Here is a 21,733-nt window from a genome sequence, read left to right on the forward strand (position 1 = left end):
GCAGGCCATTGGGGTGCCCTGGAGCTCCCAGCTGCCATGGGCTGTTGGAATACCCTGGAGCACTGAGCCCTGCCACGGGCAGTAGGGGGACCCTGTAGCTCTGAGACAGGCTCCCCTGGGTGGTGTGGGGAGCCTGCAGCTCCCTATTTTGTCATGCATATTTTTAGTAAAAGTCACGGATGGTCACGAAGCCTGTGACCTTTTTCTTCATTCATAGAATCATAGAACTGGAAGGGACCTTGAGAGTTCATCTAGTCCAGTCCTTGCACTCATGGCAGGACTAAGTGCCTGTGACCTATCTGTGACTTTTACTAAAAAGATGTGACAAAATCTTAGCCTTAATCATGACTTAACTTCAAATTACAGAGAATCTACCATTTGAACAAGTTTAAACCTGCAAGTGACCCATGCACCACGCTGCAGAAGAAGGTGGGGGAATAGCTTCAGCGTATTGTGTTGCATAGTCCACGATCAATAATGTGGGTTTTCTCAAGGGGCCCCACTAAATGCCCACCCATTCAAAAGGTACTCCCACCACTGAGAGTGTCCCTTTGGGTCCTCCCAGCTGACATTCAGGGCATGAGGCACAAAAATTGCCTATTTCTTTGTGTATCCCCAGCCAGAAGAACCCGAGGGCCATTCTCTCCAGCATCTTTTCTCTCTCCAAGTGTCCCACACATAGCACCAAGTGTGCTGGGTGGAGAACCATCTGGCAGAACTTTTTGGGGACCAGGAGCTGTCTCACTGTCTCCTGCATTTGGAGGTCCCACATTACCCTGCAAAGCCATTGATTCTGGAGCTTGAAGTGGGGCCACTGCTTTAGTTGTTGAGATTTACACTTTTCTCCATCAGAGAAGGCTATCTGCTCCCATGCCCAGCTCCGAGTCTGGACCTGTTGCTGTTCCTGCATGAAATCTTCATTCTTAGGTAGCCATATAGGACTTACACCTTTGGGTGCCCCTGAGCTATCAGGCAGCTGGGTTGACATTCCTGGCTGACAGGAGTGACCTTCCCCAGGGTCTTCCATTTTGCCTTGCCCCATAAACCCCCTCTGGGATTGGGCTGGTCTCCACTCCACCATTTCAGGACCTCCTCAACCATTTTCAGTCCTGCCTTAGTATCCTGGGGTAGACCAGGTTGCCCAATAGCCCTATCCAGTAGGTCTTGGTGTAGCCCCTTATCCTCAGCTGCACTTCCATTGTGGGGTAGGGTTAAATGTCCCAGTCTATGCACTGGAGATAGATAGGAGTGCTTGACATGTTGAGAGACTACTAAATTTTCTTGCACAATTGTTTGGTTGCATCCAGAGTCTACCAGGCCTATTACCTCAGACCCAATGACCCATGCTAGGATTAGCATCTTGACTGGGTGCTGTCTGCAAGCCTTAATGCATGCAGTCCAGGTCTGGCTATAGCTGCAGTCCAAGGGGTATTCCTACCTAAAAATGTCCTTTCTGTCCACACTCAAAACAGTTACCCTTTGGAGCTGCGGCTGGCTGGCCCTCCTCTGGGGTTGTGGGGTTTCCCAGGGGGCATTTACCCCCCTTCCCAGGGACCTTGGTCCCCTTGCAGCTCCACCTTGGTGGCGGGGATCAGGCCCCGTGGACAGGAGCAATCTAAAGTGGAGCATCCAATTCAGCAATCCTGGGCTCTCCATCCCAGCCCGGCCTCCACTATGTGTCGGTGTCCTGAGTTCAGGTGTCTTGGTCCTAAGTATCAGCGAGGCCGGACCCTCTGCAGCCACATAATTCTCCAATAGGGTTACGGCCTCTGCCAGTGTTGCTGGTCGATGGCGCTTCACCCATCCTCTCCCACCGGCCAGGAGAACCTGGATGAACTGCTCCAGCAGGATAGGCTCTGCTACTTGTACTCCAGTCGGCTTCTTGGTGTCCAGCCACAGCCAGTACCAATGCTGTTCTTTCAGGCACTGTGCCACTACCCTAACCACGCTCCCGGCGGGTATTTTTCCTTCCTGAATCACTGGTGGAATGTCTCGGGGTTGATAACCATGTAGTCTAAAATGGTTGCTTCTACGTTAACATAATCCAGTGCCTCTATGGGGTCCAGGATCCTGTAGGCGACTTGGGCAGGTCCCATCAAATACGGGGCTATGAGGATGGCCCAGTGTTCCTGCTGCAGCAGCCAGCTCCTCAAAAGGTAGCCAAGAAGGCTTCTGGGTCACCCTCGTGACCCATTTTCGTGAGCTTGACGGGCAGCCCAGGGGGAGGGACATCACCTGAGTGTCCTGGCAACGCAGCGTTAGATGCGCTCTGGGCCGTCAGGAGTTCTGCTACCGTTGCGTAGGCATTGCTGTTGCTCCTGCCGCTGTGCTGCCAGCTCTCTGAGCAGCTGCTGCTGCTGGCAGGTATCAGTTGCAGTAGCTGCCCCTTGTTGTTGCTGTTTTTGGACTGCCTGCTGTGGTTGGCTCGCTATTATCCATTTAATCAGCTTTTCTGCATCCATGGTCTCCTTTGGGCCAGTTTTGTCGGTAGGTGCACCATCCTCTTATCGGAACTGAGTCGATGCCCATGTTCACCACCAGTTGTCCGGGTCTTTGGTGTTCAATCCCCAGCGGTATTGCCTAGTGTCGAGAGTCTAAGGCTGGTGGTAGGGGAACCCAGGCCCTCCTACTTCAGCAAGTGCAACCTCGGGCCCTGTGACTGGTCAGTTGGATCTGCAGCCTAGTGTGCAGACATCCCCCAAGCCTGGTCCCTGGGTCGTTTCCTACCACATCCTCAGCCCCCTTCAAAGTCACAACAAGGGTTGGCTTATGAACTCACGGAAGGGGTGTGTGTTCTCATTGACTGTGATCTGGAGGCTCTTCTTCAGTTGTGGCCTCCTGGCCCTGGTCTCCATAGGGACCTTTGGTGGCTCTGCAGCAGGGTCTGGTCCTGGTGGTGTGGAGCTCCTGTGGTCTCTCTGCAGGAACTACCAGCACAGGACTGCAGCCCTGCTCTGCCTGAGCTGGGACACCCCCCTTTGAGCTCTGCCTCCATCATGAGTATGCCCAGCAGGTGTGGCTGAGCATGATCTTCTGGGCCCAAAGCTGCTTGTTAACTCTTGGTTCCCTGGTGTGGGGTTTATACAACCAATCACAGACTCCCCACAATGAAAACAGGTCATGTCCTCAGTGGCAACAAACGCATATGTAGTCACACTTCCCAATCCTATACTTCAGGGAAACCTTTAAAACTTTGGAAGCATTTTTTAAACATAGAATCATAGAACTGGAAGGGACCTGCTCTTAAAAATCTCCAATGATGGAGATTCCACAGCCTCCCTAGGCAATTTATTCCAGTGCTTAACTACCCTGACAGTTAGGAAGTTTTTTCTAATGTCCAACCTAAACCTCCCTGGCTGCATTAAGCCCATTGCTTCTTGTCCTATCCTCAGAAGTTAACGAGAACAATTTTTCTCCCTCCTCCTTGTAACAACCTTTTATGTACTTGAAAACTATCATCATGTCCCCTCTCAGTCTTCTCCAGACTAAAACCCAGTTTTTTCCATCTTCCCTCATAGATCATAATTTCTAGACCTTTAATCATTTTTGTTGCTCTTCTATGGATTTTCTCCAATTTGTCCACATCTTTCCTGAAATGTGGTGCTCAGAACTGAGCACAATATTCCAGTTGAGGCCTAATCAGCACAGAGTAGAGCAGAAGAATTACTTCTTGTGTCTTGCTTACAACACTCTTGCTAATACAGCTGTGATGGGGTTGGGACTCACCACCACAGTGCCTCCTGTTGGTAACTCTGGGAATTAGCTCAGTCCATGTGGAGTGCCCGCCGCTGGCAGTGTCCACTCCATCTCTCACCCTCTGTTAGCATCCGGACCCGCTTTGCTCCCTTCTCGCAGTGTCCTCTTCAGGACACTGCACTCCGGCAGTGCCCCCTAGTCCACACTCACCCCCTTCCCGGGGTGGGGTGGTTAACAGCAGTCTTTTCTCTTCACCCCAGCTGCAGTGGCCAACCACCTCCCCAAAATGTAACCCCTTCTATCAGGGGTCAGATGCAGTCTGCTGTGGCCATGCCTAATGGCCAGGTGTAGTACAAGGGGGAAGGGAGGACCCAGGCCCACCCTTTACTCTGGGTCCCAGCCCAGGGACCCTCTAACAGCAGCCTCCCTGCCCTCCTTTGCTCCCCTTGCCCACTTCTATTCTCTCGGCTGCTTCCCCTTCAGCCCCCTTGCGAGCCCTTCTATCAGGGCCTGCAGCCTAGCAGGTATTAGACTGGATCTCTCCTCAGCTCCCCCAAGCCTGGGCTGGGCTGGGCTGGGCTGGGCTGGGCTGGGCTGGGCTGGGCTGCTTCACTCACGAGACAGACCTTCTCCCTTGAAGGTCTGGGAAAGACTACCTGCCTCTGCCCTGGGCAGCCTTTATATAGGGCCTAGCCTGGCCCTGATGGGCTGCCTCTTGCTCAGCCCTGATTGGCTCCCCGCAGGCCCTCTCTGATTGGCTGCCTGTCTGTGCAGCTGCTCTGGCCTTCTGTAGCCCAATCTGGCCTGGGGGTGGGGCACCGCCTCACCACAACATCCCAGAATGATCTTTGCTTTTTTTGCAACAATGGTAAACTGTTGACTCATATTTAGCTTGTGATCCACTGTAGCCCCTAGATCGTTTTCTGCAATATTCCTTCCTAAGCAGTCATTTCCCATTTTGTGTGTGTGCAACTGATTGTTCCTTCCTAAGTGGAGTACTTTGCATTTGTCCTTATTGAATTTCATCCTGTTTACTTCAGACCATTTCTTCAGTTTGTCCACATTATTTTGAATTTTAATCCTATCCTCCAAAGCTCTTGCAACCCCTCCCAGCTTGGTATTGTCCGCAAACTTTATAAATTTGTTCTGTATGCCATTTTCTAAATCATTGATGAAGTTATTGAACAGAACCAGACCCAGAACTGATTCCTGTAGACCCCACTTGATATGCCCTTCTAGCTTGACTGTGAACCACTGATAACTACTCTCTGGGAACAGTTTTCCAACCAGTTAAGCACCCACCTTATAGTAGCTCCATCTAGGTTGTACTTCCCTAGTTTGTTTATGAGAAGGTCATGCAAGGCAGTATCGAAAGCCTTACTAGAGTCAAGATATACCACATCTACTACTTCCCCCCCCATCCACAAGACTTTTTACCCTGTCAAAGAAAGCTGTTAGATTGATTTGACATGATTTGTTCTTGACAAATCCACGCTGACTGTTACTTATCACCTTATTATCATCTAGGTGTCTGCAAATTGATTGCTTAATTATTTGCTCTATTATCTTTCCAGATCCTGAAGTTAAACTGACCGGTCTGTAATTCCCCGGATTGTCTTTATTTGCCTTTTTATAGATTGGCACTCTATTTGCCCTTTTCCAGTCCTCGGAAATCTCTCCCATCTTCCATGACTTTTCAAAGATAATAACTAATGGCTCTGATATCTCCTCAGTCAGCTCCTTGAGTATTCTAGAGAGACATGCCAAATGCGCGCGCGCAAAAAAAACCCACCATGGAAATTGAGCTTGTTTTTGGCCTAATTGGCTTGTGAGTTGCTTGTTGGCAAATTTTTGGCTTGTAGCTTGTTCCTTCTTTTTTTTTTTTTTTTATTAGCTCCCGGCAAGCAGGGGCAAGGGGGGCAAGCGGGGCAATGGTTTAGAGAGTCAGGGGTGCACAGCGGGCCCAGCACAGTCCCAGACCGCATGCTGGGGGGGGGATCTAGTCACATACAGTGTTGGGGTTCTTAGAGATTGGCTTGTTTTGGCCTTGTTTTGAAATGGGATTAGCTTGATTTTTGGCTCATTGTGAGTCGGGGTGCTTATTTACCATGTGAAAGTTAGCAACTGTGATTCTAGGATATATTTCATGAGGCTCTGCCGATCTGAAGACATCTAACTTGTCTAAGTAATTTTTAATGTGTTCTTTCCCTATTTTGGCTTCTGATCCTACATCATTTTCACTGGTATTCATTAAGTTAGATGTTCAATTGCTACTAAACTTGTTGATGAAAACAGAAACAAAAAAGTCATTTAGCACTTCTGCCGTTTCCACATTTTCTGTTATTGTTTTTCCCCCCTCATTGAGTAATGGTCTGTGTTATATCCTTGGGGGCAACGGTTTTAGGAAGAAATCACTGGAGACAGAGAGAGCTGTAACCTTAAAAGCAGCCATTTATTGCCACTCACTGAACTAACCAAACACCAGCCAAAAGGGGCTGGGCTATGCCCTAATAATCTAACTCAGTTGCCATAGCAACACAAGATTCTATTACCACGACAAGCAAATACACAACAGTCCGACCCTGTTCTTGGTCTTCCTTTTGCTTCTAATGTATTTGTAGAATGTTTTCTTGTTACCCTTTATGTCTCCAGTGAATGTAATCTCATTTTGTGCCTTGGCCTCTCGAATTTTGTCCCTACATGCTTGTGGGTTTTTTTATATTCATCCTTTGTAATTTGACCTAGTTTCCACTTTTTGTGGGACTCTTTTTTGAGTTTCAGATCATTGAAGATCTGCTGGTTAAACCAGGGTGGTCTCTTGCCATACTTCCTATCTATTCTACGCAGTGGGATAGTTTGCTCTTTTACCTGCCTATGAAAGCACAAGACATGCCGAACCTCTGGGGCTTTTCAGCCCATATTAATTCTCCTGATAGGGCTAGTGATCTTACCATAACTAGCCAGGTCTCTAGCCAACTGCTTATTTCCTAAAAGAGGAGGAACATTAGAGACAGTGACTTTAACAGCAGGTGTTGGGAGGAGCAAAACAGGAACAAAAACACCTTGCACAACAATCCCCTCCACAACCACCTGCTCAACAAGGCTAAGCGAGACAACAAACACAACAACCCCCTTACTCATGTGGAAGGTGTACATCACATTTTTAAACCCAATCACCTTCCCCACAGCTAGAACACATTCCCCCCCAGAGGCAGAGACTGGAGGCAAAATCCACAACCCAGGGCCATGTGTTAAACCAGGGGTGGGCACACTTTTTGGCCCGAGAGCCACATTGGGGTGCGAAACTGCATGGAGGGCCAGGTAGAGAAGGCTGTGCCTCCCCCTAAATAGCCTGGCCCTGCCCCCTATTCGCCCTCTCCCACTTTCCGCCCCCTGACTGCCCCCCTCAGAAGTCCCGACCCATCCAACCCCCCCCCAATCCCCGTGCCCTGACCATCCCCCGGGACCCCCTACCCCTTATCCAACCCCCTGCCCCCGCCCCCCTTACCATGCAGCTCGCACCCTGCTGCCTGGACGGAGCCAGCCGCACTGTCCGCAGGGCAAGCTTAGGCTGCAGGGGAGGGGGGACAGCAGGGGAGGGGCTGTGGGCTAGCCTCCCCAACCAGGAGCTCAAGGGTCAGGCAGGATGGTCCCGTGGGCCGTAGTTTGCCCACCTCTGCGTTAAACCCTCAGAATCTGCAACAAACTGAGGTCTCTGTCCCCCCAGTCCAGAGCGCAGACAAAAGCCTACTAAAACAAACGAAGTCCTGAAATTAAATCCGAAACTCCAAAACTAAAACACAAAAACCAAAGCTCCATATCCCCAGCAGAAAGAACAGCAAAGCACACCCACTCTCCAGAGGCAGATTAAGGTTTTGTGGGGCCTGGGCCAGAACAAGTGGAGGAGCCTCTCCCCAGCCCTTCTGCCTGCGGTCCCACCCCCATTCCACCCCTTCCACCTGCAGCCCTGCCCATGGCCTCACCCTGTTCTGCTCCTTCCACCTGCGGCCCCACCCCTGTTCCACCCATAGCCCCACACCTTCCACACACACCCCCTCAAACACACACTGCGGCCGGCAATCCATTTGCTCCTTTCTGCCCATCCTAGACGGGAGAAGCTCCGTTTCCCATGCCAAGACCCCGGGGCCGCAGCAGGGAGTGACAGCTCCCCCAGCCCTGAGGCCGTGGCAGGAAGCAAGAGTGCCTCCAGTCCCAGGGCCGCAGCTGGGGTCAGGCCGCAGGGCCTTCCCCCATGCCTCCTGGTGCTTATGCCAGGAATAGGGTCAGGGAATGGAGGCTTCCCCCTGCCCCTCCCAGTGCTGCTACCTGGGTTGGGGTGTTGGGGCTTCCCCTGCTCCACCCGCCAAGCGTCTCTGTCAGGGCTTCCAGGCTTCCACCACCCGGTGGCAGATTTTTTTCCAGGGCCTCCCAATTGGCCAGGGCCTCATCGGTCCAGTGGCTAATCCGCCACTGCCACTCTCAGCCTCGCTCCAACAATCCTCTGAGAGTGACAGAGAGAGAGAGAGAGTAACAGGAAAATGGAGAGAGAGAGAGAGAAACAATATGCTTTCTACAGGGATTTGTTCGACACTAGTAAATCAACTCTGAGAATTTGGCAGGTGGTCGAATTATAACCCAGGGCCCTGGTGCTTCCTGTTACCTAGGAGTGCCTGGGAGCAGATAACAGCAGGTACGGTGTTGCAGCCACACCTGTGCTTTTTCATTAATTTGTCCGGTGACAGAGCAGAGCAGTTTATGGACAGGTAGTGAGAAGCGTGCATTCCTTTAGCATGGGGAGAATGATTCTTGCGATTTCTAAGCTCTGGAGTTTTTAATAAAAGTTAAACAGTTGTTAGGGAAATCCAGGTGAGTCCTGGCAGTGCTTCAATGCACGAGAGAATAGCAGGAACGTAGGGTGGGGGAGAAAGAGACTAAGGCTATGTTTACACTTACTGTGATATAACTTATGTCGTTTGGGGGTGTGAAAAAGCCACCCCCTTAAGCGACGTAAGTTACACCGACCTAAGGATTGGTGTAAGACAGTGCTACATCTGCAGGAGAGCTTCTCCCGCCAACATAGCTACCTCCACTTGCGGGGCTGGAGTAGTTTAAGCTGATGGGGGAGCTCTCTCCCGTTGGCTTAGAGCGGTTACATTAGAGCAGCGGTTCTCAAACTGTAGGTCAGGACCCCAAAGTGGGTCATGCTCCCATTTTAATGGAGTCACCAGGGCTGGTGTTAGACTTGCTGGGGCCTGGGGCTGAAGCCAAAGCCTGAGACCCAGTGCCCAGGGTTGAAGCTCAAGGGCTTCAGCCCTGGGTGCCATGGCTTGGGCTTCAGCTTCAGCCCTCGCACGCAGGGCTGAAACCCTTGGGAGTCAGCTTTGCCCCCCCCAGCCTGGGGCACTGGGGCTCAGGCTTCATCTTTGGCTCCCTGCCCAGGCCGGCGGATCGCGAGCTGATCTCAGGCTTCGGTCCCCCCACCCAGGCCATCAGATCTCAGGCTTCGGTCCCCCATCCTGGGGTCGTGTCATAATTTTTGTTGTCAGAAAGGGGTCACAGTACAATGAAGTTTGAGAACGCCTGCATTAGAGAGCTTAAAGTGTAGCCATAACCTAAAGCAATGGGGTAAGAGCAAATGGCTGAGTGACGGGGGAAAAAGTGTGAGAGAGGAGGGAGTGAAAGAGAAGGGGGGAGACCCAGGAGAGAGGAGGTGGCAGATGAGAGGGAGAGAGGGTTTCTGCACTGGATGGCAGAGTGAAACAGGACACACGTGTATGACATAGATACTGGGAATCCATCCCTGGCACTGGCCCATCCAGAGGGAACGGGAGGAGCTGGCTCTCTTTGGATCATAATAAACTGGAATGAGGGTGTGGGCTGCTTCTCCTCACCCCCCCCTCCTCTCATTCCATCCGCATTATACCACCAAATCCTGCTACTTCTCTCTGTTTTTTTCTAAAATCGTATTTTGAAGACGACCAAAAGTGGAACGTTTTCTGGGAGTGGCTGTGTGTGCCTCACACTCCAGCCAAAGTAGAGGACCAGCCAAAGGGGGAAGAGACAGCGTCTGCAGCCGAAGAGAGTGGAGATCGTGGACAACAGTGAGTGAAGGAGACTCTATCTCTTTCCCCAACACCCCAAAGAATAAGTTCCCGAGAGAAGGGGGAGGAGGGAGATAATGATGGGAAACTTTTCTAAGGGTTCCAGGCAATAACATGAGCAAATGGGTGAGAAAAAGAGAGGGAGGGGGATGAATATTTGGGGTGGATGGATGGGGAGAGAGAACGAATGGAGGGAGAGAGAAAATGAATTGAGAGGGGAGGTGGAAGGAGAAAGAAAGAAGGCAGACAGGATGCTATCTCCAATCCAAAATGTCTGGGGAAGGAGCTGGAGAATGGCAGTGACAGAGCAGGAGGGAGATAGATGGAGGGAGAGAGGATGAGGAGAAGGAGTGCGTCTGGGAGAGGGATTTGCAGTCAGTGGGTGAGGACAGTGTCTGGCCTGCAGGGGGAAGGTCTCCCTGTTCCTGGTGCAGTTTGAGCCAGACTCTCATCTGACCCCTCTCTCTTTCACTTTGTAGGAATGATGACTTTTGGAGCCCGTGCACTGCTGTGCATCATAGCCCTCTTTGTCCTTCCAGCTGGTGAGTCACCGCCCCATGGAAGCCACATCAGGGCTCTCTCCCCTTTCTTTGCCACGTGGAGGCTCACACAGAGACCACTGTTCAGTGACAAGACGGGAAGGACACACACACACAGATCGAGAGTGACAGGGGAAGAAAAAGGGGAGAGTGCAGGAGAGGAGGGAGAGAATGCTGGAGGGAAGTTTGAGAAGCAGTGATCAGTGCCCATATATTCTCCTTCTCCTAAGTAGCATGGGTAGGAGCAGAGAGAGGTTCAGGGAGTCTGAGCAGAGGGGAAATGCATGTATGCAGATTGTTCCCCTACTAACCATAGTTGCCATTTCGCTTGGTTCTGCCTGGTTGGTGGGATGAACGGAAGTAGGTTGGAGTGGCCAGGCAGAGATGGAGGAGTCAGTGAACAGCTCCTCTAAATATTATGAGCCTCCTCTCACACTGGTGTAAATCAAGAGGGGCTCCTTGCAGTTAATGAGTCACACAGGCGTGACATAGATGTATGTGAGAGGTGGCTTAGGACCAACGGTTAGGAAAAGGTGTAGCTGTCGTATGTGCTCAGTGGGGAGCACAATGTATTCTCAGCTGGATATGATGGGGGGCAGCAGATCGTTGGAACCCTAGTCTCCCAGACACTGCCTGGGGCAGCGTCTCAGACCGGGTATGCAGAGCACGTCCAGCTGGTCCATGGAACTTGTTCCGTCACAGTGGTGAAAAACATCTATCAGTCTTTAAGCACGGATGCTTTCTGCTGGTTGTTCCCCATTCCTGGCCTCATTGGCTTTCCAGAGGCTTTTCTGACCAGTTAAGCTCAGGATTCCAAACTTCTCTCCACCTGCTGCTTCATGTCTGTCTGTGCTCTGAGTTTCTTTGTCATAAATTCAGGTGGGATTAAATTTGCAGATGACACCAAAATTGGAGAAGGCAGCACAAAACTGAAGAGTAAGCTGGAGAGAGTGGAGAAGAGAATGAGGAATGATTCCATCTTAATGGATAGAGAGTGCTGTACCCAAGGAGAGAGAGAACCAGGGGATAGGTATCGAATAGGGGATATAGCCTGACAGTTGCACCCTTCACATTAAAGCAAGTTTATTCCATTCTCCCATCATTAGAGATCAGCCTGTGTTGAAATGTTTGGATCCAGAGAGGGACATCCCCATTATTCAGTGGCTGTTTGGATCTGGCATGTTTCTGTTCCTAATAGTACTTTTTCCCATAAGCAAGTACTTTAGCTATCACAGAGCAAATGTGAGCTGGTGACTCACAGAGCAGGGAGGAGAGGCAGCCCTGGCACAATCTTGATCTTAAAGGTGACCTGCAAAGTAAAAAGAAAAGAGGTTGTGTCCTTTTTGGTGTTTTTCTGATGCACAAACAAGGCTTGAAAGGGTTTTCTCCTCCTTGTTTTTTACCCCAGGCCAGGTCGACGCTAAGAAGTTAGGTTGACCCAGCTACATTGCTCAGAGGGGTGAAAAATCCACACCCCAAGTGGTGTAGTTAAGCTGACCCAACCCCTGTTGTAGACAGCATTAGGTTGACGGAAGAATTCTTCCACTGACCTAGCTACTGCCTCTGAGAGAGGTGCATAACCAATGCCAGTGAGATAACCTCTCCTGTCCGGTTAGGTAGCGTTTACACTGAAGTGCTACAGCAGCACCAGTACAGCAAGTGCCGCTGAAGCATTTCAAGTGTAGACAGACCCTTAGAAATATCAGGAATGTCCAGGTTGGTCATTTTGTTTTGTTGAAGGGTTAGTTGGAGATTTAGATAACTGGAGTGCGGCTTTTTCACCCTCCTAAGTAAGGGGTGAGGGTGCCACATCTTTAACAATGAGTGCTTTCCTCCTAAGTGTTTGTCACGAGTTTGAATTAAGTAGGTGTTAATACAAGCAAACAAATTAAACAGCCTAAAAGAAATCCCTCTCCCTCTTGGATTTTATAATGCTTAGATTTTATAATCAGACCAATTTTCTAGTTGTCCTTAGTCTTCTAGAGAGGAAAGGCTAGACAAGAAGTGAATTTCTAATGTAGAAAATAAGCAGACTTTATAAAATGTTCAGCATGTCAGACCTTCCTTCTGCATCACAAAGAGAGAAAAAAGGGCACAAGCCCATTTCCCCCCACTTTGCATGTTACCATTAAGAGATGGGCCAGAGTAGGAACAGCTTTGAGAAGCAGTGGGTTATTGTACCTGGGTGATGTGTGTAATACCTGGCACTTCCTGGATCAGTGGCCAGTGAAGGTGGCCAGCTTCACAGTCATTGCTGGGGACTCCACTGGGACAGGACACAGAGGGTCCTGAGAAAACTCTTGAAATGCGGCAGAGTAGGATTATGCCCACGGGCTCAATTCTCCCTCTGCAGGATACAAGTAACTATTACTGAAGTAAGAGATAAATAGGGCTTTCAATCCCCAGTCCTGTAGTGCTTACTCACACAAAGCTCCCAGTGACTTCAGTGATAACTCTGATGGAATGAGGGTAGAAAGCTCAAGGGCATAGTGTATAGGGCACAGTTTGACAGGGCCAGTGGGGTATACTATACAGTGGGTCATTCCTACATCTGTCCTAGTTCTAATTTGTTCTGCACTACCCTGTATCACCAGCCTTTTCCTACCAATTCTCCCCCCCCCCAGTTATGCAGATGTTTTCCTCCTCCCTTGTTTAGCAGAAAACTTTTACCTGTTTCGAGCTGCCTAAAGAAGCAGCTCTCTTGCCATTGGCATTTTGAAAGTGAACAGTGTATCTCAGTTTCTATTCCTCCTCTGTTACACTGAGTGCACAAGTGGCATCCATTGCTCTCTGCCTATCCCTTTTTCTCACCTTATAATATGCCTGGATGTAAATGATCTTTCAGCCTATTGTCAGGGAATGTGTGGTGCTCCATAACAGAGGGGAAAGATAGTCTGGTGGTTACAGCTGTTGACTGGGCACCAGGAGACCTGCCTTCTGTTCCTTACTGTGCCAATGATTGGCTCTGTGACCTCGGGTAAGTCACTTCCTCGCTCAGTGCCTCAGTTCCCTCTCCTATACAATAGGGAGCGTGATACTTAACCTACCTCAGAGGGGGATTGTGAAGCTTAATTTGCTAATGTTTGTAAAATGCAACAAGGTCTGCAAAAGGTGCTGCGGAAATGCAAAGTCTGGGAACAAATCTGTGGCCCCTTACAACTCCACAGCTGTTACTCTTGTGCCCACTCCAAAATGTATGGTAGAGCTCTTGCTCTGACACTTCTTAAACTAAAGGGCAATCTCCTTTATCTATTAGCAGTATAGATCCTAAGACTAGAGTTGAGCAGTTCTCATTCCATCCAGTGGAGGGCAGTGGTATCCTCTACATACATTAGCTAGTTCATGGCAGTATTATTATTAATTATAATTCTATCGACTCCAGTTTATGGAAATCCCCCTTCTGTCTTTTCCCCACTCTCCCCTCTCCTACCTTATTTTGCAGACTGGTTTCTACCCATGGTCAACTGTCAAGAAGTCCCAACAAGTAAGTCTTGCTGTCTGCTGTGTGTGTGTGTGTGTGTGTGCGCGCGCACATGCGCATGGCCTGAAAGAAAACCAAGGTACTAGTTAATCAGTAAGAAGTGCTAATCCCAATGCCCCAGTATGGTGCTGGGGGTATTAAGATTTTGGAGGTGTTCTCCTTTGTATGTAGCCTAAAATAGGCACACCAATCACTCAAGGCTGTTAAAAATCTGATGGTACTTTGTGCAGGGATAGGTGTGTTGGTCCTAACATCCTGGATAATCATATTCTATCTCACTGCTATTCAGTTCTTCACTTCCTGGCCTCAGCTGTTGTGTAGTGCAGTTATGCAATGTTAAACAGCTGTCATTTTCTACCCCAGACATGGTGGTTGTTATTAATCATTTGTATTATGGTAGCACTCAAAGACCCCATTCGGGATCGATATCTCATTGCACAAGGTGTATTCCCACACACATAGTAAGAGACAGTCACTATCCCAAAGAACTTTCAATATAATTTAAGCCAAGACAAGGGACAAGGATAACAGTGATAGTGGTTACAAATTAGCAGGTTTTGAGTCACTAATAGATACTAGGATGTGTGTAGATATATGTGTGTGTATACACACACAGAGATACAAATAAATTAATCTCAGGAATCCCCATGGGCTCTCTGCCCTGTCACTACTATTTAGCAATTTACTGTATGCATCATGATAAAAGTGGATCTCGAGGAGGAATTTGAAGGAGAACAGGGTCATGGCTTTATGGAATAGCTAGGCAAGGGCATTCCCTGCGGAGGGAGTAGCCTGGAAGAAAGCTCAAAAATGTCTGTGGGAGAAGCACCTAAAATGGGTGGTTGAGGTTGGCATCACTGGCAAAGTAAGGTGAGGCAATGCAATAAGAGACAAAGCCCCACATGAATAGGGGGAGGTAGAATTCTGAAGGACCTTTAAAGCTGAGGACGTGAACCTGATGTGATGGAAAAGGAGGAGCCTGTAGAGGGGTCTGAAGAGGGGACTGATGTAGTGAGAGTGACAAGCAAAGCTCTTTGCAGCTGGGGCGAATGGACTGGAGAGGGCTGGTGTGGATATCAGGGATCCAGAGATTGCAGAAATCAAGATGGGAGAAGATGAGGCCCTGGATGAGAACTTTAGCTGTGTGGACAGAGGGAAAAGACTAGATCGTAAGATGTTATGGAGGAAGGAACGCCAAGATATGGACATGGCGTGGATGTGCAGGACAAGAGGCAGGGAAGAACCAGAGATATGGCTGTGTTTCAGTGCTGAGTAAATAAGCTCTGTATGTACCAATCTGCAAAGCACTTTAGAGTTCTTCAATAATTCATTATTTATTATGGTTCTGAGTGCATGTATTTCTTTGTGTGCACATGGATTGTTTGTGAATTGATGCTTTATAGCAAAGGATTGTGAGACAAGGAGGATCCTGGGATCTGACAACTTAACACTGAGTCACTCTCTAACAGTGGGAAGTTAGAGGAACCTTACTGCTATCTCAATGGTACCCAAGTGTGGAACACTTGGTATATAAGGAGAGCATGGTCTAGTGGTGAGAACAGTGGACTATATGTCAGGAGACCTGGATTCAATTCCTGTCATTACCACTGACTCACTGTGTACTTTTGGGCAAGTCACATGATCTCTCTGTGCCTCAGTTTTCCCATCTGTAAAGTGGGATTATGATAGTTACCTACCTCCAAGGAGAGGTGAGAGGATAAATGAGTTAATGTTTGTCCAGTGCTCTGAAAACATAAGGTGCCACATGACTATGCCCTCTCCTCTCCTCTCAGAGGCAGACTTTGCCTTAGCCGGCCATCCCTTAGTCATCTCACAGCTACACTCCTGCAACACATTCTACTCTCAAAGGCTTCTTGGAAGCTGTGACTCTTGCAGAATGTGGCCACCAAACATCTGCGTAGGGCACAGGATTGGGAGCACATTACACCCACACTCCACTTGCCCAGCTTTACACCTCTCTGCAGTATGGGCTAGGTTCCACCCTGTTCACCCTGAATTCCCCAGCTGTCCATCCCAAAGGTGAGTGCTGCAGGAACCAGGGGCAGAGCAGCTCCTCAACCTCTGACATCTCTCTCTCCAGTCTGGCCACCCAAGATGGGCCAGAGCTGAGAAGTCGGGATCTGGATCCAGAGTTCAGTAGGGGTTTAGATCTGGGGTTTGTTGATGACCCATCTGTGCCTTTACAATGTCCTTTACAATACAACCCTGGAGTTCCCTGCCGTTGTTGGGGTTCTCTCTGCACTCCTCACAGGGAGGTTAATTTGGGGTGGAGGTGTCCTGGTCTATAGGAAATGGCTGTTTTATACTTGCACTAGCCTGTGTACACAGGGCACCTTTATAGTCTGGGGATGGGTGCATTTTAAGAAGCAGTGAAATGTGAAGCTCAGGCTCTGAGCTGAACCTTCTGGGGTGGTTGCAGGGAGGAAGAGACTTCCTATGAAACAGCAGAGGATTTGGAGAGGTTCACTGACACATCTGGGCAGCACTATGACTCAAATTACATGCATGTTTGCTGACAGCTAGTGGCCCTTTTAGAGTACTCCACAGGACAGATATGTGGAAAATGAGGAGGGCTAGTAATAAGCAGGCTGAAAGGGGGGTGAAGGGAAAAGAAGTAAACAGAGATGGACATATTATTAATTCTTATAGGAATATCCCCCTGATGTGGTCTCTAGCCAATCCCAGGCCAACGGAGGCAGAAAAATCAGTGCCCAGGATAGGGGATATATGGATGCCTCTCTCCCGAGATGAGTGGTCAGAGCAAGATTAGTAATAATTCAGTTTTTGCATGCAAAACACACTGCTATGAGATCCAAGGCTTGCCAGTGAGAGTCCCAAGTCCCAAGGGGGTGGATAGAGATGGGGAGAGGCGCTGTGTGTATATTTACTGGATAAGCTCACGCTATCTTAGGGGCTCATCATGGCAGCTAGAATCATCTGGCCCACTATGGTTAACCAAGCCCAAGTGTAAACCTTCATAAGAGCCAGAGGAAAAGCCTTGAGAGCAGGCCCCAGGCTCTGGAATGCCTATTCAAAGAAGATCAGGAAGAGTCCCTCCCTGATCATCTTGGGGCCTCACTGAAGTACCCACCTCTCCCCCTGCAGCATTTCCCAAGGTACTGGAACAGAAGAAAAGCTACAGCACATTCATAGTGAAAAGCCCACAGCTGGAATAAATAATAATTATATAATAATATAATGAAGAGCAGGCTGGAGACTGATGGTCTCTTCTAGAAGGATCTCACTGTTTCTGATTATCCCCTCACACTCAGGGCTTAATTTGTACCAGGGCTGAACCCTAGTACCTCTAGGCATGGCAGTTCATAGCCTCAGCACCCCTGGGCTTGCCATGTCAGTTATGAAAATAAAAAAAATTGCTTGAGCCCCAGCGCCTCTTTCATTACAAATTAAGCACTGCTCACACCACCTAGATAGCATGGCAAAGAATGCTTTAGAAATGCTGGAGAAAGATTAGTGCCTTGCATGGTGTCAAGTATCAGGGGGCAGCCGTGAGTCTGTATCTACAAAAACAACAAGGAGTCTGATGGCACCTTAAAGACTAACAGATTTATTTGGGCATAAGCTTTCGTGGGTAAAAAACCCACCTATATATATATACCCACTGTATATATATCTTATACACTCTCTCTCTCTCTCTCTCTCTATATATATATATATATAATCTGAAGAAGTGGGTTTTTTACCTGCAAAACCTTATGCCCAAATAAATCTGTTAGTCTGCAAGGTGCCATCGGACGCCTTGTTGTTTTTGTGGAGCAAGATTGAGAATCAGGCTATGTCTACACTACAGGCCAGGAGTGTGATCACCAGCTTGTGTACACATACTCGCATGAGCTTGATGAGAGCTAGTGCTAGTGTAAATAGTAGCATAGCCATGGTAGCATGGGCAGGGGCTGCACAGCTTAGCCATGCCAAGTACAAACCTACCCGAGACCCCTGGACACGTCCTCAGCAGGGCTAAGCCACGCCACCACTGCTGCTGCCGGTGCTACCGCAGCTACCCTGCTGTTTATACCGGCTCTAGCTCTCCTCGCGCTAGCTTGAGTATGTGCATGCCAGCTGGGAATCGTACCCCTCACTCGTAGTGTAGACGTAGCCGCAGAGAGAACATCGGATAGATAGAGGGTCTGTGTTGCATGTGAATTAGTGGTGATGCAGGTCAGAAGGGGAATGCAGGCTTCAGCTTTTTGCCATCAGTGAGTCAGGTTCAAATGGGACCTAAGGGCACAACTGGAAGGACTTTTACTGGGGCTAAATTTAGTCCTTTTTGGGGCTCATCATACAAAAATCACCATACAGAGAGACTTAAGGGCTGGAATAGCAGGGGGGCTGCAAGACAAGACTGAGGGGCATTGGCAGAGCTGTGTGGGGAGCCCAGGGCTGGAATAGCAGGGGGGCTGCAGGGCAGGACTGAGGGGCACTGGCAGGGCTGTGTGGGGAGCCCAGGGCTGGAATAGCAGGGGGGCTGCAGGGCAGGACTGAGGGGCATTGGCAGAGCTGTGTGGGGAGCCCAGCACTGGAATAGCAGGGGGGCTGCAGGGCAGGACTGAGGGGCATTGGCAAAGCTGGGGTGGGGGGACCAAAAACTCAAAGCAGGATCTTTCAGATCATTCTCTCTTTTTTCCAGTTGTGCCTGACATAGAACCTGTCACTGATGACTTTGGTAAGTTCATTCTTCCTACAATAGTGGGACCACTCGGGACCTTCCTTTCCCTACTCCCAGCTGTATCACCACTAGAGATCCCCTTCACCTCACACGCAGAGTTCAACTTTCTCCATTGCCCCTAACTCCAGCTGTAACTCTCCAGAAATTCCACTTCCTTTACACACTTGTTTTTTGTCAACAGGTCTGCCTGACACTGAAGGCATAGTAGCAGATGAACAAGGTGCGTACAACTGCTTTATTAATATAAATGATGTCTGTCTTTTGAAGGAGACATTAACCTGATCTCCCTTCTGGCCTGTCTCTGGGTCGGTACCTAAGGCTGACACCCCAAGGCAAGGTTTGATCAAGGGTGGAGAGGAACTGCACTATTAGAAGGAATGTGAACTCCCTTTTGCCCCACCTCTGGGGGTACCAGTGCCCATACCACAGGGCATTAGTGGGGCAAAGGATACTGCTTTGTTAAAGGAGCTGCTGTCCCTTGGGTAAGACATTCCCCGTGCTCCCTCCTTTACACTTAAGGGCCCCTGTTTTTCGCTGTCTATTTTAGAAAATAGCAAATAATCCAAAATTCACAAATCCTTTGTTTTCTAGTTCCAGCTGCCAGTGTAAACACAACAGAGATACCAGGTATGTTTAGTTTTGAGATTCAAAGTAGGGGACATGGAGCTGTCACCTTTAGGGCATCATTTCCTATCCAGTGGGAACATAGAAATAGCCAGATTGGATCAGACCAGACCTGACCAGATTCATTTGGGCAGTACTAGATGCTTTAGAGGGAGGTGAAAGTACTGGTCACTGTCAGAAGACAGGATACTGGATTAGATGGACCATTGGTCTGACCCAGTATGGCTATTCTTATATTCAAGTAACCCCATACTGGACAGTTATGGAATAATCTGCCCACAGGGGAAGTCTCTTTCTGACCCCACAAGAAATGTGGCTGAGTTCTAATGTGCAGCATCAGGTTTTATATCCTTTATAAATCTGTATCTTAAATAATATGGCTGCAGATGATATTATTTGCATAAATGTCCATTCAGAATTATTCTAAACTCTGAGTAATATTGTGTTAGTAAGTTCCACAGGTTAATTGTATACCGTACTGAATGTTCTCTTGTTTTTGAATTATGAGCTAAGGGGAATAGAAATGCTTTATCCTCATCATCTAGACCATTTATTATTTAGTATGACACCTTTTTCTTGGCCTCTCTTCTCTAAACAGTCCCAGCACCTCAAGAATATCAGGAAATGGGGTATGGAGCCTTTAATCTCTTGAGCACTAGATCCAATCCAGCCCCAGTTTGGAGGCTTTTGTAAAATGAATTGAGGCTTGCCGTCCAGTGCCTAGTGAACTTGTGTCCACATCACAACCACCATTGTCATTCATTTTCACCTGTGTGTGTTTCCCAGAATGCCGTGAGGAGCAGTTCCCTTGCACACGCCTGTACTCCGTTCACAAACCTGTGAAACAGTGTATCAGTTACCTGTGTGTTACCAGGTAAGAAGCCTGCAATCCCCAGGAGAAAAACCAACTCACTATCACAAAGAGCACATCCAGCTCAGAAAGTGTGCTCTCTATGGAGACACAAGGGTTCTATCCCTAGTTCTAGTCCCTACAAGGGAAGGGAAGTGCGTGAAGTGAATCCTAAGAGTGTAATTGAGGTTCTTATCTAATGCAGTGTAATACTTAATATATTTGTAACTCTTTGAAGTTGTAAAATGTTCTGTGAGCTATTAATTATTATTTAATTTATGTACTGGGTGAAATCTTGAAGTCCCTACACAGGCAAAATGCCTTGTTGACATCAATAGGGGTTTTCCCTTAGTAGGGACTGACTGGAACTCAGGATTTGCCTCCTTGTTTGAAGGATTATTACCTATATCACTTTTTGTTCTCATGAATCTCAGTCTCTCTCTGTTTCTCTCCCATCCTTGACATGATTCTGGTGGCCACTCATCCCCTCAGTGTGCGTCGCATGTACATAATAAACAAGGAGGTGTGCTCTCGTGTGATCTGCAAGGAGGATGAATTCATGCAAGGTGAGTGACAGCTGGGCTGGGCGGAGGAGCAGCAGAGCAGAGCTCTGTGGGGAAGGGGAGCAGTCTTGTCCAGGTGTGCTTTCCTTTATAAGAAACTACAGTGCCTGTCAAGTGACATTTCTCTCTGGGGGAACTAGTGGTTGATGGAGCAGTGGCACAAGGTGGGCTGGCCTTTAAAGAGGTTGGGGCTCAACTTCCAACCCTCCTAGGCTCCCCTCACTCCCTTCTTAGTGACAGGGGTGAATGTACCATCTTATAAGGTGGTATCATGGGGGAACCCACACCCATCCCTACTACAGTGGCCCTGTAACTTACACTGTGCAGTCTACAAAATGGAACCTGATGCAACCTCTTCCCTTTTACCTCTCTATTTGGGGGAGATATTTCCCTGTATCCTCCAGGCTCTCCCACAACCATGGACACAGTCTTTCCTGTGAACATAGCCCATTTCCCCAGCGTCACAGCTCTTACCAGGGCAGACCTTCCTGATGTGTCCCACTTCTCCACACCAGAAACATTATTAGCAGACTCTTTCCTCTCCTTGTCCCTGCTTCCAGAATCTGCTTCATAGTAGCCAGCTTCCAAGATTCCTGCTGCCTGTCAAACTGCCCTGGGGTGTCTCTTCCCTGGGCCCTGACTACAGCTGGTCATCTTCCTTAGTTAATCAGACTTCACACTGAGAGTCTCACTAACCCGTCCCTTTTGAGAGTCTGGTTTATTAAAGTTCAAAACACCATAAGTTGTTCATCCAGGTTTCTTAGTCTTGTCACTGCTGAGGCTTTCCTCTAGCAGGTTCCTGTTCCCTGCAGGTCTCCCTCCCAGACCCACCAAGCAGATGTGTAGAGCTACTCAGCCTAGGCCTTCTCCATGGACCTTTTCTAGCTGTTCAGCTCTTTAATGGAGCAGTCACTCCCAGATTTGCTCTTCCTGGAGTCTCTTTTCTGACTGAACTCAGGCTGCCCTTATATCCCCTAGCTGGCCTTGTTTTCACTCCTATGCTCCCCATCCTATGACCCTTGTATTCATTCCCTCCTCCTGCAGAGGTGGGCTAAGTCTGGCAGAGATGAGGCTGGTTCCCATCCCTGTGACAGGCCTAATTCTGCTGTTTACACACATGAGCTTCAATATGTAAATGTATAAACTGCACTTCATGCATGCAGGGTGTAAC

General features: G+C 48.8%; 1 protein-coding gene across 2 annotated transcripts in view; it reads left to right on the top strand.

Moving 5' to 3' along the window:
- Nucleotides 1-21,733, top strand: part of MFAP5 (microfibril associated protein 5) — a 48,854-nt gene that overhangs the window by 20,886 nt on the left and 6,235 nt on the right. For both annotated transcript variants that reach the window (XM_074935146.1, XM_074935137.1), the window contains exons 2-9: nucleotides 9,671-9,797; nucleotides 10,277-10,339; nucleotides 13,779-13,820; nucleotides 18,487-18,522; nucleotides 18,707-18,745; nucleotides 19,117-19,152; nucleotides 19,936-20,023; nucleotides 20,492-20,565. In XM_074935146.1, the coding sequence (XP_074791247.1) occupies nucleotides 10,279-10,339; nucleotides 13,779-13,820; nucleotides 18,487-18,522; nucleotides 18,707-18,745; nucleotides 19,117-19,152; nucleotides 19,936-20,023; nucleotides 20,492-20,565 (376 nt within the window). In that variant the 5' untranslated portion in view covers nucleotides 9,671-9,797; nucleotides 10,277-10,278. The remainder of the gene's footprint in view (nucleotides 1-9,670; nucleotides 9,798-10,276; nucleotides 10,340-13,778; nucleotides 13,821-18,486; nucleotides 18,523-18,706; nucleotides 18,746-19,116; nucleotides 19,153-19,935; nucleotides 20,024-20,491; nucleotides 20,566-21,733) is intronic.

Source organism: Natator depressus, chromosome 1 (assembly GCF_965152275.1).
Source record: "Natator depressus isolate rNatDep1 chromosome 1, rNatDep2.hap1, whole genome shotgun sequence".
NCBI lineage: Eukaryota > Metazoa > Chordata > Testudines > Cheloniidae > Natator > Natator depressus.